Genomic DNA, 19,219 nt, shown 5'->3' with positions numbered 1-19,219 from the left:
GGACATCTCCTTGGAAGCCTCTAATCAAAAACATATCTAGTGCAACCGGGCGATCCGTTTTCAAGCCCAACCTTTGTTGCCTGCCGTCGCGGGTTGATGAATAGCATCGCAGACAAGTCAAACGTGCTCCCCTCGTCGGGGGCGAGCCGTCGCCGCTCCGCAGGCTGTTGCGGCAGCGGTGGCTGCGATAAACGCAGCCTGATTAATTACTTGCTACCTCGGCCCCGCGGCGGGCCAGGCTCCGCCAGACTCGGGCGCCTCTGTTGACATAAGCGGCTGCACATGTCGGCTGAAGACAGCCTGGGGCGGTTCTGTCTCCAAGCCGACAGAACTAGAACTTTTCACCGAGGCCAGGAAGCCGGGGTGGCAGCGGCAGCGGTTCACTCGGCGGATGCCGATGACAGGACGGCACTCTGTCATGGGGGAGGGTGGGGGGGGTTAAGCCCCTGCTCCAAGTCTAAGTTTGTCTGAGAGTCCCCCCTGGGCGAGGCCTGTGATAAGGGGCTGGAGAGGTCAGATGGACCGAATACTAACCTACTAATGGCTGCCTCTGGATGCCTCGGAAAAGTGCATGGTCTTTTAGTAACAACTCGGACATTTTGGTCCACTAATATATGCATTTTTCCATTTTTTGAAAATGGAAAGAGTTAATTGTGTAAACACTGTGTTCAGGGTGTCAGTTCCAGTTGCACTCAAATCAGGTCAATCACACATGCACAAATCAGCACATGATGTCAGCTGTTTAATCTGAAATAAACTTGTTCCATTTTCTTTCATCTATATTTGTTGGTTTAGTTTTACGTAACAAATGTGTTCCAGAAAATGAACGACTGTTCTATTATGCAAAAGCCAATAAAGAACCAAACAAAATGCTCTAAAAGCCCTCTAAACAACTCAAGAAAAACATTATTTTATTAGGTCTGCCATTTTGTTAATGCAACACTGTTCTGTTTGATTTAAAAGAAAATTAAACAGCTGCGTCAAATAAGGCCATGTTAAAGAAATCTTCCATTTAAGTGGTAACAGCAGAATACAAATGCTGAATAAACATAAGATAACTCGAGTGCCAAATTATAAAAAGAGAAGTGAGAACAGGCGCAAACATGTTGGTAAGTGTTCCGATGAAATCAATGTTTCTTCACCAGAAGTGAACAAGTAATAGATGTCAGAAGGCAATATGTGGTGCAATCCCATATCATTTCACAACTCACATCATTATCAAAATAGATACAAACACACACACACACACACACACACACGCTCCAACTCTCCCACAAACGTGCCCTTTCCAAATCTCTCTGCCACACACACACAATGAGCTCTGAACAACCTTGGGCATGCCCAGTGTTGGCTGAGCAGTGCCTTATCATGGTGGGGCAGTGCTTGGTCCTGCCCTGTGTCGCTGACTGACCTACTCAGTCAGACCATTCCTGACTCCTGAATAATCCTCCCTGGAGAACAGGTGTTTGCTCTCCAAACACGCACGGCTCTGCAAGAATAACAGGCACCTGCAGTGAGGAGGTTTTTTTTTTTTTTTTTTTCACGTGGAAGAGGGGCAAGAGCAGGTCATCTGAGGAGGAACAGTGAGGTTTACTTTTGACATGTGAGCATCCACCCAAACTCTGACTAGGCCTTGTGTTTGCTCTCTAAACATGACGCATGCCCCGCGAGCCAAAGAAGAGCAGTACGCCTGTAATACACACATGCCAATCTGCAGGGAGCAGGCTCGGAATGTGCTCGCTGACAAAAGTGGGATTTGCATGAGTAATGTGTCATGCTAAGAAGAGGAATGCCGGTGCAACGCAGATGTCTTCTTTTGTATTTATTTAAAAGGTGCAAAACATTGACATTAACGTTTCGACGTTACAAACGTCTTCATCAGTAATGTGTCATGCTGTTTTTGACATGATCAGTATTACTGCACTGTCATTCATACGTTTGTGTTGCAATTGTGCATTGCAGAGGTCACTCTGTGCTAGCAAAGGGCATAAAAACACAACACATGGTGGGTTTACATGGATAGTTCTTTTTTGTCATTCCAATAAAACTATTACAACTGACCGCACCAGTATACATGGCTGTTAAATCAGAATAGGAATGGAATACACCACCTCTTTCATTCCGATTAAAATTCTGATCAGATCTGTTTATATGTGTTAAATGATGTGATAATCCATTTCTGAGATACTAATGTAACTGTTGAATATTTATTAAATGTGTTAAAAATGCTACACTTTTACACGAAAGTAAAGGCTGGTAAATGCTAACAAATGAAATCATGCTTTCGGCTTTAAATGGCTTTACCTGCTAAACTGCTCCTCATTAGATCTGTCAAGACTCCACACCCTCACCTACACCGATGTTTGGCCCCTCGCCGTCGTATCCATGGCTACCAACAATGCTTGCAGCAAAGCAAGGAAGCAAAGCTTGTTTTTTACGGTGTGGGTTTTGGGACCAGACGGGGGCCTTTCTGCCTTAAGTTGTTTAATAATAGCAGGCAGAGTTTTCTTTTTTTTCTACAAACGGGCAAGTTGTTGTCAAGGACTGCAGACTGAGTATGCGGGAGGCGCTGTACTCTGAATGAGAGGCAGTGGTGCGGAGAAGAGAGAAAAGGTCTTCAGACAGACACTGAGAGGTGAGATGCTGTGATAATGGAAGTTGAAAAGGACCAGGAAATCGGGGAGATCATTATGTTCAAGTGAGCGAGACAGTCAGTTGGGCACGGAAACTGTGTTCTGTGATCGTCTTTTATATGAGAAACAGGACAAAGCAATGCAAACAGACAAAATATGATCTTCAAGGGACACCAAAACATCTATTGAAATGCAAGTTAGGGTGCCAAAGTGACACTGCCATTGTCTTTAACTTGGAAAAGTCTGTGTACACTTACAGAGGCAGGTTGATGCTAACCCCAACTGATCCTGCTATTTTAGAGTTCAAAGATAACACAACACAATGGCGGAGGGGGAATTCAAAACAGAGAAACATTTACCTAACAAAACAGCTAGCGCCACACAGGTATGACACTAAGCTTATTCTTTCTTTCTGGCTGACACACTCACACACACACACACACACACACCATTGCTTGCTAAACATACAAATGCATGCTACTGCCTTGGTTCTCTTACAGTAATCATACTAAAAAACTACGGCTGCTAATTGCTGCACATTTTACACAAATATACCTACTACATTTCAGGACTCTCTACAGGACTCCTCAAAAGTCTTTAAGCCTGCAAGCTGTACGGAAGGTAAGAGCCTTGTTTGGCTCTATGATTTTGGTCTGACTACAATAGCTTAGATTTCAAGAGGGTTACACTCTAGTCTTGCTGTGTTTCAGAATACCAACCACTTCCAAGAGCCACACACTTGTCGTCACTGCTCACAACTCTTTCTCCAAAGTCCCCAAAAGAAAAACGGAGGGTGACCTTTCTCGAGGACTACATAAACATCCAGACTTCACACAAAGACTTGTGTATAGATAGCACCAGTCTAGTGGAGGATAAATGCTCAAAGAAACAGGCAATTTTCACAAGACCCTCTCCAGAAAGGTCAGACAAGTTCTTACTGGGTCATGATCTTAGTGGGCAAACACAGACTAAATACCAGAGCCCTAACAAGTGGCCCATCACATCAGATGCTGCTCCGCACACGCTCACTAACATAGCACACTTCCAGACAGAGATGGAGGCCAGCATCAACAGACTGGTTCAACTCACCACCGGTAAGCAAGCATAGAGGATCAACAAGGCAACAGCCATGCATTTGGATTAACTCCCATTTAATCTATTTATTGAAGTGATAGCATGTAAAGATTTGCACAATGCATGATTGTGTCTTTTGTACAATGAGGTGGCAACATGTAGTATTAGTATTAGTAATAGTGCTCTGGGCCAAATGTACTGTAGCAAAATGATCAAATCTAGATTTAGCCACAAGGGGGCATAATTGTAGAGGAGGACAGAGGTTTTATTGACCTTTTTTGTCCACAGAACATGTATTCTAAATAGAGGTTTTTGCCATTACATTACAGTAATTTGTCATATGCCTATTCTTCCTGCAGATCTGGAAATAGCAGCTATTGTTCCAGATAGATCTACCATTGACTATCATGCCGGTGGCGTGTCTCAGCTGTGGAATGCCTTCCATCCAAGTCTTTCTGAAGACAGACCTCTAGAGGTGGAAGGCTATAACAGCGCACTGAAGCCAAAGCAGTATTCGGAAGATAAAGCTATCAACTTAATGGCTCCACCAGCATCTGTCTCTCCCGTAGGCCTGATGAAAACACCGCAGCCCACTTCTCTCTTAGACCACAACAGACAGATCTCTACATCACAACTGATGACTCACAGTCGAGAGGAACCCACAGAAACCAGCAAGGTCTATCTTTTCAGCTGACAAGTTCAGAGGAAACAGATCACCAGTGCTACTGGAGAGTGCACATGGTTTCAGGGAAATTTCTTAACATTAAAATTACAATTAATTGTGCATTAATTAAGATCTACATAAACATATTAAAGGGCGAGTTATTTCAAAATATAATGCATTTCATGTTATTTCATGTGTTAATATGTTAGTTTTGATCAAATTTGACTTTGCTTCATTAAATTTTGATGTACACTACAGTAATTTTCAGTGTATTAGCTGCATTGTGTATAAGCCGCAGGACAATGTTTTATGCAAGTTAAAAGAAACAAAACCATATGTATACCATATTACTGTAACTGCCCCCGTGTATTAACCTCATAGCTGAGGAAATTTTGCAAAATCAACCTATAATCTGCAGCTAATAGTTGGGAAATTACAGTATCAAACACGGGATGCATGGGAGCATTCCCCTAGAGTCTAGGCCATAAGATGTAGGCAGGAGAATCTCTATTCCACATTCAGGAAATGTCAGAACTCACTTGGCAGCTACTGACCGTGGACCTGTCGTTCCTCAGGTGTCTGGACTGTCAGAAGGTGGCAGCAGCTCTCTGTGTGGTAGTCCTCCACTCCCTCCTCACATCTCTGAGCTGGCTGCCGTCCTGAGGGGCCTACTGGACCTTGTCGACAGGCACTGGAGTGGCGAGTTCTCTCTTCATCTCAACCCCAACTTTCTAGGTGGGGGCTGCATGCTGTTCCTCTCACCTGCAGACATGATGTAGCATGTGACAATGTTATACCATAATGTTATATACTAACAACTTTAGCAAATCAAGTATTTTCTACTGACACAATATAAGTTGCAATGAGGATATAATTTTGACACCATTATACTGTTTCAGGCACACAAGTCAAGTAGCATTACCGTTGTTACTACCACATTATTATCATCTTTTATACAGAACAAGCCTACAGTATCCTGTCCAAACTGAAGTCATCCTCCCATCAAGAGATAGAGGAAAAAAGAGACGCAGGTGGTAATGAAAGTGTAACAATAAAAGAGAACAGAAAAGAGGGTCGTGATCACAGAGAAGTTGGTCATCTGCAGGAGGCACTAACCCAGAAATCACAACTGGTCTGTGGATCTAAAAGTTTTACATATTAATATGCACATGAAGTACTGAGGCACATACTTAATTATTTTGTTATAATGTATTACTCAGACATGTCTTCAGAAACAGCTTGTCACAGCTCTGATGGACAACATCAAGTTAAAACATGAGATACATAAGTTGAGAGAAGACAACTCCTCCTGGAATAACAGTGAGTTTTTAAAACAGTCTCATTCTAAAGGCAGATTCTGCACAAATCCACGGTTGACTTTTTAATAGTTCACAGACAATGGCAAAGTTGTTTGCAACTGCAAGGGAAAGTGCTGGAGGCTGAAGAGAAACATTTGAAGGAGTTAAAAGACTCAATGGACATCCTACAAGCAACTCACAGGTGGGTCTGGTGGTCCAGCATTGTGATGGGGACAGCTGTTAATTTACGAGGGTAGTGGAGAGAAGTTAGGCGACCTACAAGTATATGTCATTGCGAAGTTACACAATTGTGTTTCTCCTTAAAATACATGACATGTCTGAATTAGCTAATGTCAGAATATTTTCCACAGGTCCCTACAGAGTCTATCTCTGACAAGAGCTGGAGGACAAGCAATGAAGACACCACCTGATGGAAACTGTCTGCTTACAAGTAGCTTATGATGAGAAGAACTTGGAAAATAAAGTGAATTAGCATTGCTGTTTTGTGGTTATTGAGAATCTCAACAAATATTTTTTTTACTTTGATTACGAAGGAATATTAGCACTTGATCTCACAGCTCGTTCACAGAAATTCTCAGATATCAGATGACACCGTCACACAGTTTCCAACAAGCACGCGCCACTAGTTCAATCCATGGCACGTTCCACACTGAAACGGCTTTTTATAATGATGAAAGAGAAAATTGGCATCTTAATTATTTAATGTTACATATCTAATGAACCTAACTATACAGGATATATTTAACCTTACTAAGTCTTGAATAGGTGGTGCATGTATACGTTTATTTTCATATGCGGATCAAGTGATTTCTCCTTTTTTGCTTCAGCAAACATTGACTAGCTAACAGCTAGCAGCTAGTTTAGGAAACTTCGCTTGAATAGCTAACATGGCTAATGTTCACATAACTGTTTGCTATTGATCTTGAATGCAATATCTTATATATTATCTCGTAAATTACTCCGATTAACATTACTTACCTGGGTTGAGACTGGATTTAACTGCGGCAGAGACCTCTTCTTTGTCCTCATGGCGGAGGAAGACACGAAAAGTTGCAGCTTCAATGTTGGTGGATGCTTTTACTCCATCCCGATAAGCCGACTCTCCTGTTTTCAGGAGTCCTTGTTACTGAAAGAATCTGTCTTCAATGATCATGCAAGACTATTTCTAGACAGAGATGGCTTCACCTTCAGACACCTACATTATTACATACACACCGGTAAACTTGCCACCTCTTGCATATCTGAGATCAATATTTTATATGAGCTGGCATCAACTCTACGTCTTGCATCATTGCAGCAGGTGAGTGATAACTTTATCAAACCGTTAGCTAATCTAACTTTAGCAACAGATAGCCTCCTTCGCGGCTAACGGATTATGTGTCAGTGGTCCTGTAAGGCCTACAGTTATCACAAAATAAGCAAATATAAAGCAAGTAAACAATATGTTTCTTTCTTCGAAGGCGTTGGAAAACCGTCAGTCAGGCAAGCATTTCTTACGTGCACGCCCAGTTGACCTACAGGTCACAGAAAGAGCTACTATGTATTACTGGAAAACACGACTTTGTAATCCTAAACAACCTGAATCTGTGGCCAGCCCAGTCTTCACAGGTAAGCAATGCCCTCTGCTGTCTGCGACCAGACATACATGGAATATTATACCTGGTAGTGTACCAGACCAGCCAATCCAAGACTTGTGTCAGTCCCACAGCAAATCCTTTCAAATAAGTATTTGTTAGAATTAAAAAATAAAATCATGCCTGTAATAAAATAGAGAAAGCTTAAAGTGTTATATTAGCCCGATCCATAAATCAACAAATAGGTAAAGATCTGTTATTTCTCCATTATGTTGCATTTCTACATATTCAAACATTTTTTCTGAAATCATAGAACTTAAATTTATGTCTAAATACCTGATTTGTTAGTTACCTTTAGGGACTCTTAGTTAATCATCATCTTCATTTTAATCTGTTTGTATTTTTGTAATTTCCATTAGTGCATGATGCTATACCGCTGGGACTGGTGGGGAAACCTCTGGTGGACACTGAAGATGAGGTGATGTACTGCTTCATTCCACTGGAGCAGCTTCGATTACATCCCAGCTTGGTGACACAGGACAACCTGTTGTGGCTATGTGATGATACAGCTGTCATTGAATGTGGGAGCCGTCTCTTTAGGTTCATAGGCAAGTCTCCTCATTTTAACGGTAGCCTTCTCTGCCCACTGTGCCTATTTTATGTCATCTTTGACTGAAATGGTAGGCTGCCACTACCAGATTGACTTGTTTGTCACACAATGTCTACAATATATTGTAAAAGTTTTTTTTTTTTTTTTTTTGAGAACCTTGCCATGTGTCAGTGCTTAAACCTCTCAGGAGTAGACTTACATAGATAGCTGTAGAATATTTCAGTTCATTTAATTCTCTGGCTATCAAAAATAAATAAATACTAGTCTGTGGCACTGACAGGAATGAACATCAGAGTATTTGCACTAAATGATTGTGTGGAGTTATATTTTTTGTCCTTTTCTAAACGTTTTTTGTCCATTTCTGCTCAATACAACTTATCCATCATTGTTCAAAGATAGGCATTCCATTCATATGCCTTGTCAGTGGTGATGATGATAGGTCAACAAAGTGAGTGCTAGCAGCTGGTAGTGGCTGATATAAGAAGGACCTGCGTTTGTTTTGTTTCATTACAGCTAATTTCCTGCGTACGGGAAAGATCTTACTGCCAGAGCATTTCGGTGATTATGAGCTGCTGAGCAGCGAGGCAAAAATGGTTGGCATGACAGAGTTCATGGAAACACTGCAGGAACAATGTGGTGAGACACGTTTCACAGAATTCATTAAGGCCACGGGTCTGTTAGTTGAAAAGTAGTAGGGGTTACTTGTTCCCTCTCAGAGTTCAGAGTGTCCCTGGACATTACATTTAATGGGAGCTTGATTTAATTATAGTACTTGATGTTTATCTCCAGTATTCCAGCTGCTGTGACATTTAATAACATCTACTATCTCCCCTCAGAGCTAAATAGTAACTCTCCGTCCGTACTTCTGGATACACCCCAAATGTCAGGCTTGGAATCTGTTGCGCGACCTTTATATATCATGACCTTTGACCTGTTAGTGAAGTACCCTGATTCTTCGCTGGGTCAGCTTCACATAGACAGCAATCTCGAGGGGAGCAGGCTTTACGTAACAGGCTCTGGAGTTGTTTTCCAACACGTGCAGTAAGGCTATTTCACAGATAAAACATTTTGAGATGCAGATACAATGACAGAGGCACTCCTTCCTCATGACGTTTTGATGTTGTTTTAGGGATTGGCTGGGAACATGCAGTCTGCCTCTGACAGAGGAGGCCTCTCAGCTGTCTGGCGTATGTGAGTACCTGGAAAGGCAGGATGGGGCCTACCAGGCTTTCAAGGAGGCCTTGTTCCAGTTTCTGCAGAAGAGGAAAACCTCAAAAAGTGAGACATTGCACAAAGTTAAACCAAGAGTCTTGTTAAAAAATGGTTTTCCTTGCTTGTAACACTGGGATGGTGTTTTCCCCGGGACCGTTTTATAGGTGTATTTACTGCAAAGCCATGGTCTGCTTCAGTGGCGGCATGCACGGTTTATAAAATTGTAAAAGTTTACGTTGGAACACACTGGTACGCCACTTATTTGCAGACTCTCTTGAAGGTACGTGAAATGTTACAGTGTTTTTTGCTTTAACAATGTCTTTTAATCTGCCTCTTATGCTTTAAAACTGCTTATTTGTTATGACAAATAAATCACAAGGAACATTTGTGTGAGTTAGTGGTTTGGTTCTCCATTTGATTGCATTGTGTGAAACATGTCTGGCTGCTGCAGTTCATTCGGTCATGTCTACTTAATTCTGTTCCTGCCTTCAGTATCCAGAGCTGCTGTCTAACTCTAGTAAGGTCAACTGGATCTGCTTTGGTCAGAGCCTGCATGTTAAAGGTGACGGGCAAATATTCCGTCATATCTTAAACTTCCTCAGATCTGGCCGTCTGTTACTTCCAGCCGACTTTAGGTAAAGGCCCGTATTTTAAGCAGTCCTGTAGAGTAAATATCCATCCCTGTGGCAAACACTGTCAACAGAGTTAAGTCTGTGCTGATCTTTTCCAGAGAGTGGCCTTTGCTCTGCCAGGAGGTTGAAGCCTTCCAGATCCCAGCCCTCACTGGAGCTTTGGAGGACTGCTCAGACTACAGGTGAAGGTCTAATCATGTTAACCTCTAGTGAATGTCACTCGGTCCATCAGTCAAAATCAGAATATTTTTTTTTTATTGGCAAAATAATATTAACACACCCAAGGACTTTATCTCCAGCCATTGGTGTCTCTGTACAGAAAGAAAACATATGCAAATACTATAAACAATATAACAGCATATAATCAATGATATGTCTATTTTGTCTGTGTTGAATTGTATTTTGGGGCATTCGTAGGTACTGAAAGCAGTCCATGGAAGTAGTGCAAGCTATGTTTTGTAATCTTCACATACATTTACATACACTTCTAAACGTTTCAATGCAAATTGAAATAGGTCCATGCAACCCTCATCACTTAGCTCCTACTCTCAGGGCCTGGTGTAGAGGGAAGGGCCACAGCAGTGATGGGTCGTCCTCCTCGTCTTTGGCTGCATCCCTGTCTCTGGATGAAGACCGCTTTCTGGGGATATCATCTGATGAGGTTTGTACCGGCCTGCCTCACATAATCCCATATCAAATACCAACAATGTGGTAATACTTGATTTGGCAATGGTGGTGCAGCTCACTTCATAAAATGTAATACTGTCAGCAAAAAATCAACCATCGGCTCTAAGAAATTGAAGCTCCCATGCTCAGCAGATATAATGTGATAAGTGCCGCCACATCCATGGAACTCAATATGAACAACTGTCACTGAATATCTTTCTGTGTCTGTGGGAAACATTTTAATCACAAATCAGCTTTAATCGCCTGAGGGTGCATTCATGTTACTCACTGTGGGGATCACGAGTGGTAAAACAACAACATAGTACACAGGTGGAGATTGATAGACTGTGACAAAGCATGTGTATGATCCTTTACTTTTCACAGGAGAGCATGGACTTCAGTGAACAAGACACACTGCTGCGAGAGAGCCCAGACTACTCATACTTGCTCATGGGAGACTCGTCAAGTAGACCCAACTCAGAGGAGCCTATTGTTGTTTCCTTACCAATCAATCACAGTCCTTCTAAAAGCAAGAACCTGGGGCAAGCCCAAGGTGTCTTCCCGGGCCTTTCAGAAACCTCCAGAGAAAAGCAAGCCTGCAACGCTGGGCCTTCTACAGGCACCGGCAACAGTGTCAGCAATGCAGCCAACACCGCGAGTGCCACTGATGATCTCTCGAGCTCCATCAGGAGCTTGCTCCAGAAGATCCGCGGCACCTGCCTGAAGAGCCTGCTCCAGAGGCTCAGCAGCAACATCCCCGCGTCCACACAGCAGCGCGTTGCCCCGGCGCACAGGGCGCCGCAGGAGTCCATCCCCAAGGAGCGGCTGGTGCAGATACTGGAGGAGACCTTCAGGAGTCAGCCCAACCTGAAGATCAAGAAGCTGCCGAGGCCTACGAGCCCCTGCGGCACAGGCCACAGTGCTGGGTCATCCGATTCATCACTACTAGCCAGAGACAGCGAATCAGCAGCAGGTCCAGGACAAGCTCACTCCCCACCACACCACACCACACCTCACATATCAGTGATATTAATCCTTAATCATACACGTGAAACCTAACTGACTACCAGTATTGATAGAGCAGTTCAATATGAAGTGATGACTGTGGTACGATTGTGGCACTGTGTTGCAGGAACAATGCTACTGGTAAAGGTAGGACATAGCCTGACTCTAGCTCTCTAGATGAAACGATGAAAATGAAGAGCTGGAGGAAACTCTGTGACTGTGTTTGTGTTGCCACAGGAGGAGAGGAGTGGAGCTGGACGGGTCTTCCCTTGAGGGGCTGCGTGCTCCAGGTGACCCACCTTCCAGTCCTGGGGAGAGGGGAGCCAGGTGGCTTCTTCACCCACAGCGTCATCTACACGGGCACCCATCCAGACAGCAGTGAGTATGAACAGCATGGGACACAAGGCTCTGGGCTCCGCACTTCGGAAACAGGACTGCAATCCAGCTGTAGCTGCCATGACATTATACAAGACTGACAACTCAGTTTCCTCTAGCTCTGGAAAAATCACTCAATGAAATTCCAGTCTGTCTGCGCCATGTTTAAAAGATGATAAATGAATTATGTATATCTGTCCAACCAGCTGCCCATCCACATGTGACTGCGACTGCAACGGGAGATCCCCGGGGTGAGTCTCTTGGCATCTGATGAAGTGCCGCTACTTATTGCATGGAAAGAACGGAAAAGTACATGAAACGAGATAGCGCTGGTTGTTTTGGCCAAAATCATGACTATTATGTTTCAGGGGCAGGATAACAACTCACTCCGTGGCAGCTGAAGTTGTTTGTTTTTGGTGCAAGGCAGATTTGGACCACTAGGGGGAGTGATAGGATTCTTTTCATGACATCGTCCTGTTCCCCTTAAACCTCAAGCTCTGCTCCTTTCATTATTAAAAGGTCATATATTTGAGAAAATACCTCACGGACAGCTAAAACAAACCATTGAGGCTCTTCAAAAATGTGCACTGACGTTCCAGAGTATTTACTTTCTGGCTCTGGAGCCATCGAGGAGCAAGCACACAGGCTTTTCGTATGAATTATTCATTCGACCAATCAGACTGGCCCTCTGTGTTTGATTTGTGGTTTCTCCTCCTTTGTTTGGAGAGGAGAAGAATCAAAGTCAAACTTTGGAAAGACTCTGCGGTATTTCCTGCAATAGTGTGTGGTAAACAACTGAATCTTCTTACCTTCCAGATGTGGCCTTTGCCCACTTCAATCTGTCTTACGAGGAGATGGTCTACGGACGAGAGGGCCATGCCTTCCTGACGGGTATCATCCTGGACTCAAAGAGGCTTGATACAGCACACTGCACTCAAAACCTAGCTAATCTGATCTATCGCCTCTGGGTGAGGAAATTACTGATAAAACATTATCTGGTCATAATACTGCTTCACATGCCAACATCCAGTTTTATAATAAAACTCAGCTGGTTAACAACCTGACCATTTCTGTACATTAAGCTCCTTGAAGGATTAAAGCCATGTGTGTATACTGTCCTTGTCAGTGTATCTCTTCCGGTCGGATCTTTAATAAGAGTGAGCCAATAACTCAGAGGCTACACCACAGAGATCACCTGCTGTTAATACCTGCTATTTTCTCACCACAGACAGATCAGATTAATACAGAGGACTCTTTGCAAGAGCTACTGGGCCTCATCGGAGTCAAGCTGCATAAGAACAGAGAGAAGTTACAGCAGTGGTTGAACGTGAGCTACTGAGTTATGGTACAGTATATCACTGAGAATGCCAAGAACACTGTCACACCCAGCAGGTCATCTTAGACGGCTGTTTCATTCTGATTCACACAGTTCACCCTGCCGCTGGCAAGACGCTACGCAGAGTGCCTGATGCTGCTGGAGAGACACTGCTGCCAGACAGAAACCCTGTTTCCTTAAGACGCAGCAACAAGCCCAGGCCATTTACAGGTATGAGGTCAAAACTCCAGCTAACACAGACAGACAGATAGAGAGTGAAAAGAACACGCCATTACAGATACAAAGCAATCCATCTTTATTAAATATGTGTGAACTTGTTAGGATTAAGAAATATGACACTTGAGTACACATTCATGCTCCAGCTACAGATGGAAATTTGATTTTCTTTTTTCTTCCTTCGTTTTTCTTTTCTTTTTTGTATTCTCCTGTTGCAGTTAAGAATGGCACTTTAGTGATTCCCTGGTTTTGCTGGTTAATACATACATGTACAAAGTTACCACAGTTCTCTCCTACACACTAGAATCACAAAGCACCAAGTGGTGCGACTATTTACAGACACTGTACAGATTGTTTTTGTTTTGTTTTTTTTGTAAATGTCAGATTCCAACAATGAAAACGAAAAGAAAGCAAGCAATGCAATGAGAGATGGGGGGGGGACTGAAACGTTTATGACTCTAAAGGGAAAGTTGTAACCAGGCCTCTTGTCATCACATCCCTCCTGCACAAAGCAGATAGGCTGACTCGCTCTGGGATGTGAGGAAGACACACATCAAGCCCCTCACGACAACTACTGGCTGAACTGAACAGGAGGCTGGCGGTGGATCAGGAAAGCTTTTCAACAGCGGCAAACACGACGGCCTCGTCACGCCAACAGCAACGCCGACAGATAAAAACCCAGGGGGCACTGACCACAGGTCAGTTGCGTGTGAAAGAAACAACAGACATGCATGCAATGATGACCAAGACGCTGAAAACAGTCAGATGTGTCATGTTGCCTTTACAGAGTAGAGAGGCATATTGCTTTCATAGAACTGTTGAAGAGTAGACTAGACTCTTAATCCAAACTCAGAAAGAACCTTTTCATAATAAAGGGTGTATTTCTGCTTTGTCATTTTGCAGTCTGCAGCATAAGTGGTAAAAAAACAGACAAAGGGAAACAGAAAACAGTTCAGAACTGCATTGTAAACTACTACAATAATTATTTACAGTTACAGGTATAGTACAGTACAACACTACTCTGCCAGTACTTTTTTGAAAAGAAGATAAATACAAGAATATTTTAAAATCAACTTTCTTAAAAAAAAAAAAAAAAAAGAAGAAGATATAAAAGCTATGAAAGCTCAAAGTGGCTTTAATAAAACAGTGCTATATCCCCAGCTCTTTCTATGAGATGAGATCAGATGACGTGTGCGGGCCTCCAGAGGAACAATAAATACTTGCTTGACCCCCTCTTCTTTGAGGCTGACATTGTCTTCTTGGTGAAAACAGCTGGATACTAAACCTGGAGAAACAAGCAGGGGCAAGAGTTATACACCGTAGTTGTCTTTTTCATGCTGCCAATGAAAACAAGCTGATGCAAAAAAAAAAAAAAACAGAGCGTGGAGAAATTTTTCCATATGGTCATGCTTGGTTGTCTAGGCAATGGGCATTAAAATGATGGAGGGAGATGGGTGATGTGAGCCAAACATGTGAAAAGCATTGCCTCACTTACTCAAAAGCAGGATTACAGCAATCACACTATAGTGGATGGGCCTATGATTTGAGCTGCTTTCTGTAGATGGAAGGAGAGAAGCGATGGTTACAGGAGGGTTAAGGGAATGTTAAAGGTGTTGTGACATGTTGCAAAGGCCACTGACCCACACAAAGAAGGTCACAGTTAGGGGTTTCAGTTGTCTGGGTGGGTGTATGTTAATTTTAGTAAATTGTATAAATAGAATTAAACTTCTGTCCTTCCCCCTGTTACAAAAGGGTTTGAGATGACATGAGGGCATCATTCATGCTCAATGCATGCAGGTGAAACGACGGCATCACGACCCTCAACAAGGCAAAACTAATTCGATTTGTTGTTCAGTCTGGGTTAATCACATTAGAGGGAAGAGGGCCTCCTTTATAGGAGAGTAGCGATGGAGAAGATAGAATTAGGTAGACACCGTTTTGACTGTGATGGATGATCAGATCCCAAGACAGAGCACAATGTCACATCAAATAGTCTCATTACACCCAAGCAAGCAAAAGCAGCACATGCCCAAAGTGACAATGGGGTTTACAACAATCTGATAGCAAGCCAGCACAACCACCACAACACAAACACACACACACACACACACACTTACCGCTGAAATGTACTGGCTGTTGAAGCGCGGCTTGTCCTCCACGGGCGAGGCGACGGCCGAGTAGCAGGAGGGCTCGCAGGGCGAGCTGGGCTCCTCGGAGAGGGCCTCCGGGAGGTGGCTGGACACGCAGCCGCTGTCCGAGCCACTGGAGCCGCCACCTGACAGACATTGGGAGGATGAGCCTGAGCTCTCAGTGGCTGTGGGGAGCCAGCACAGAATCATCAGCACAGGGGTCAGATACAGTGTAGGATAAATGTGCAAAATGGATGTAAAGCAGGACAAAATGCATACTTGTAGCGTAGTTTTTTTTTTATTATTTAAAATGTGTTTTATTGACTATTTCTTCCTTATATCTGACCCTGGCTGTGCACTCTTATCACAGTTTGTTTAGACTAGGCCCAACTCCCCCTAGTGTTGGTTTGTGTGAATAGCAACACTCCCTTCAAAGACCTAAGGAGAAGTCTTGTTGTTATCGTTAAACCGTGGAACGTATTTGTTCCTTAGTGGATAATGGGAGCTGGGCTGCTATTTTGCTCTGTTAGCTCTATTAGTGCTGGTTATTTTAGTGTGATGTGTAACGTACTCATGGAGGGCTGGCTGCTGGTCTCGTGCTCCAGCTCGTCCTCCTCGATGCAGGAGCTGATGAGCCGCTCGCCGGGCATCAGCGACTGGCTGCTGTACATGTGCAGGTTGAGGGGCCCCAGCAGTGTGGAGGAGGGGGGCCCACCGGCCGCCTGGGGGCCGCTGTTCACCGACGTGCTCACAGACGCCGCCCGCTTGAACGGGTTGGAGTGGTCGAACAGCGACACGGCGATAGACGCCCGTGTTCTGGCTCCTTGGTCAAAAACAGATGGGACTTATGAACGATGTCAACAAATAACACTGTGAGTGATGTAAACAATGTAGACAGTGAACAATGTAAGACAGATGATCATATTAGTCAAATGAAAATCAATACCTCTGCCCTTCATGATGTAGTCGATAGCCCTGTCGTTGATGGCAGCATCGCTTGGCTTGATGTCCAGGAAGGGCTTGTTCCCTACTCCCATTGACACCATCTCCTGCATGCGCAGCTCTGCATTGAAACAGATACAAAAAAAACCCTGTCAATTTGTGTTACGAAAAAAAAAAAGGGACCGCGCCCCTCGAGGAGCAGCACCAGAGAATTTGCATTTAAATTCAATGTTTGACACATAGCTGTGAGCTCAGGGTAAACCAATCCTTGTGAGATTCAAATAGCACACAGCCCCCGACACGTTCCCCCTTGGCCCAGGGCAGTGGAGGATTGAGCGTCTGAATAAAACATGTTTTTTGGGGAGCTGGGGTTGTGGGTTGCCAGGTGAAACAGGAGAGCCCCGTCTCTATAAGTCACCTTTGTTTCGGGTGGCCTGCTGCCACAGGATCCTGGCAATGTCGGAGGTCCAGGCTTGTTTGATGTCGGCCGTGCCAGCCTGCAAAATGTACGACTGGTTCTTTGAAGTTCTCCTGCGGAACCAGATCTCGAAGCGCAAGACGTTTTCGCCCGAGGTCTCCGTCATGCCTACATCGGCCGTCTGTAGAACAATCAAGAGGATTCTGTTTAAGGTCGTCCTAATTAACAGTTCAGCTTGTGGGGTTTGAGGTCAGGTACAATAACATGATATTGACTTCAGGGGATTGAAATGTGTGTGTTTGTGTGTGTGTGTGTGTGTGTGTGTGTGTGTGTGTGTGTGTGTGTGTGTGTGTGTTCAATTGAGTTTTAAGGAATTACTCTTCAGTTTGCTGAGATCAGCAGATGCACTGAGGCATCCCACTTGGCAGATTATCCTTCATTCTGCTGAGGCTGAAGTTCTGCTGGCGTGAAAATTAGCTTTGTAGCTAACACTTTCGTATGCTACTGCACTGCAGTATTAAAACAAACAGTGACAGGTGCTCTGTATTTCTATACGTATTTACACACATTGTTAGATCTTACCTTGAACGAGTGCTTGTAGATGTAGACATCCAGGCCTCCCTCGATGCGCTTGGGTTTGCTGAATAGAATCAAGTCCTCAAACAGGAAGACGTGTCTCTGGCACTTTTTCCTCCCATACCAGATGGTGAATTCGTCCTGCTTCACCAGCTGGCCCTGCTCCTTCAGATTGACCTGGCAGGGCAACAACGGGGAGAGAGGGCCTTACATCTGACCTTATACTGATCATAAACACATCCTGATGGCCAGAGATGGGGGCTCTGCCCACAACAGATGGGGAAAGGCTTATCCGAATGGGGTGGTGTATTCATAGCAACTCGAAACAACAGTTGTACAGTGAAAGTACAAATATGGCAGGTCAACTGAAAACAACATGCTTTTTTTGCCAGTAAGCTTATGAGCAGCCAAACTGGAAAGCCCTCGGGAAGTGGACAGGTTACATTACTGGTTGCGTGCACTGGTTGCGGTAAAACACACATTCCTGTCTGTAGAGCACTTGTCTTTTGATCCCCCAGATACAAGGCATGTTTTTCACTCAGCGTTCTCATGGGACTCGCCCATGCATTTAATGTCCACTATCTTTATCCCTGGGCTTACACAAATATAACACCAGCGCACTGTTACCAGCTAGGAAGCATGAGGTGCAACTTACATCACAGTCGCGGATGGCGTCCATGGCGAGCAGGTCGTTGCCGTGGCGCAGCTGGAACTTGACCATCTCGGCGGCGGCGCGCAGGTAGCACAGCTCCTGCTCTTGGGCCTCGCTCACCTCCTTGATGAGGTCCTTGAGCAGCAGCGCGTACTTGCTCATGCGCTGGATGGGCTTCAGCAGGTACGAGGCCAGGTCCATCTTATCGCCCAGCTCCAGCTGCTTGTGCTGCGGGTGGACGAGAAAGAAAGGAGTCAAAACAGGAGACAGATCAGGTTAAGCTGGGCACATAACTTAAGCGTTCCGTTCGCAACGCGTAAAATCAATTTTATGATGTAAGACTGGTCTATTTTTTTAATGTACGCGCCACTGTCGCGTCTGGTGTAGCTGCTACTTCCATTGATTATAGTGATTATTAACTGCTGCAACATACACGTCGCGAATGGAGCCCTTCAGTTCCGCGCCTGGTGTAGCTCCCCTGTAAGGGTTCGCTCTATTGTCTGGCGTCGGGGTCGCTGTTGTTCTGTGTCATTCTCGAACGCTGACCAAGCAGACATTCCCCAAAGCACTGAGTCACCTACATAAACCTTCGCCGTGCTCACAGTGGTTTTGGCTTAGGTCGAGGATAAGAAAATGCAAAAGGTCTTTCACCAGTTGGGTTGGAATAAAACAACAAACGTGTCTGCGTCCACCCGGCTCTGTAGATAATGGCCGGCCTTGTGCTGCGCAGGTTTATGGCGGGCATCCATGTATAACACGCCACGGTGAGGATATTATGCAGTGCAGAGCTTTGGGCTTTGGAGTCGTCACTCACCCTGAAGAAGCAGTTCCCATGGCTGGCCAACAGAGCGTCCGACTTGGGCTTGTTCTTGCTGTACAGGGCATACAGTCCAAACTGGTCTTGCTGCAATTTATGAGAAAAGACAATATTTTCAGAAGCCATCCAGCAAACCAGACATTTTCCCTTTTGACCCAAAGAATACCCTCCCTTGTTCTCAGGGAAATGGGCAATAAAGTAAAAACAGACATTTATTTGCTGTATTTTGCTACGTCAGTTTTATTTTCGAAGAGTATTTTTTGCGATAGGGGGCAAATTGTTTTACAGTCTGCTGTGCGCTCACGCAAAATGTGCCCTAACGCCAAAAGCAATTCCCCTTGCCAAAAACCTGTCGAGTTGCTTTAACAT

The 19,219-nt window shown here is 44.3% G+C and overlaps 2 protein-coding genes and 2 long non-coding RNA genes across 5 annotated transcripts in view; 3 read left to right on the top strand and 1 right to left on the bottom strand.

The window, feature by feature from the left end:
• Positions 1 to 2,902: 2,902 nt before the first annotated feature.
• Positions 2,903 to 3,506, top strand: LOC134095251 (uncharacterized). The gene is made up of 3 exons (XR_009940558.1): positions 2,903 to 3,018; positions 3,203 to 3,254; positions 3,344 to 3,506. It is a non-coding gene; the product is annotated as an uncharacterized LOC134095251 (long non-coding RNA).
• Positions 3,507 to 5,409: 1,903 nt separating this feature from the next.
• LOC134096132 (uncharacterized) lies at positions 5,410 to 6,135 on the top strand. The gene is made up of 4 exons (XR_009940707.1): positions 5,410 to 5,503; positions 5,592 to 5,691; positions 5,760 to 5,871; positions 6,041 to 6,135. It is a non-coding gene; the product is annotated as an uncharacterized LOC134096132 (long non-coding RNA).
• Positions 6,136 to 6,601: 466 nt separating this feature from the next.
• On the top strand, positions 6,602 to 14,429 carry LOC134096131 (BTB/POZ domain-containing protein KCTD19-like). Its single transcript, XM_062549888.1, has 17 exons — positions 6,602 to 6,990; positions 7,151 to 7,298; positions 7,684 to 7,872; positions 8,388 to 8,510; positions 8,711 to 8,915; positions 9,004 to 9,152; positions 9,251 to 9,366; positions 9,579 to 9,721; positions 9,817 to 9,900; positions 10,271 to 10,379; positions 10,769 to 11,357; positions 11,627 to 11,767; positions 11,971 to 12,015; positions 12,581 to 12,732; positions 12,993 to 13,091; positions 13,194 to 13,310; positions 13,832 to 14,429. Exons 1-16 carry the CDS (start codon positions 6,718 to 6,720, stop codon positions 13,278 to 13,280), a joined length of 2,652 nt encoding a protein of 883 aa, XP_062405872.1. The 5' UTR covers positions 6,602 to 6,717; the 3' UTR covers positions 13,281 to 13,310; positions 13,832 to 14,429.
• The window catches only part of plekhg4 (pleckstrin homology domain containing, family G (with RhoGef domain) member 4), a 61,242-nt gene continuing 55,401 nt past the window's right edge, over positions 13,379 to 19,219 (bottom strand). The window contains exons 16-24 of one of the 2 annotated variants that reach the window (XM_062549885.1): positions 18,848 to 18,937; positions 18,037 to 18,261; positions 17,388 to 17,558; positions 16,806 to 16,986; positions 16,392 to 16,508; positions 16,017 to 16,268; positions 15,434 to 15,630; positions 14,812 to 14,871; positions 13,379 to 14,601 (exon numbers count right to left, since the gene is read on the bottom strand). In XM_062549885.1, the coding sequence (XP_062405869.1) occupies positions 14,833 to 14,871; positions 15,434 to 15,630; positions 16,017 to 16,268; positions 16,392 to 16,508; positions 16,806 to 16,986; positions 17,388 to 17,558; positions 18,037 to 18,261; positions 18,848 to 18,937 (1,272 nt within the window). In that variant the 3' untranslated portion in view covers positions 13,379 to 14,601; positions 14,812 to 14,832. The remainder of the gene's footprint in view (positions 14,602 to 14,811; positions 14,872 to 15,433; positions 15,631 to 16,016; positions 16,269 to 16,391; positions 16,509 to 16,805; positions 16,987 to 17,387; positions 17,559 to 18,036; positions 18,262 to 18,847; positions 18,938 to 19,219) is intronic. The other variant, XM_062549884.1, reaches the window with a different exon arrangement.

This window comes from Sardina pilchardus, chromosome 11, assembly GCF_963854185.1.
Source record: "Sardina pilchardus chromosome 11, fSarPil1.1, whole genome shotgun sequence".
NCBI classification, from domain to species: Eukaryota; Metazoa; Chordata; class Actinopteri; order Clupeiformes; family Clupeidae; genus Sardina; species Sardina pilchardus.
This window is presented reverse-complemented; position numbering and strand designations above follow the sequence as displayed.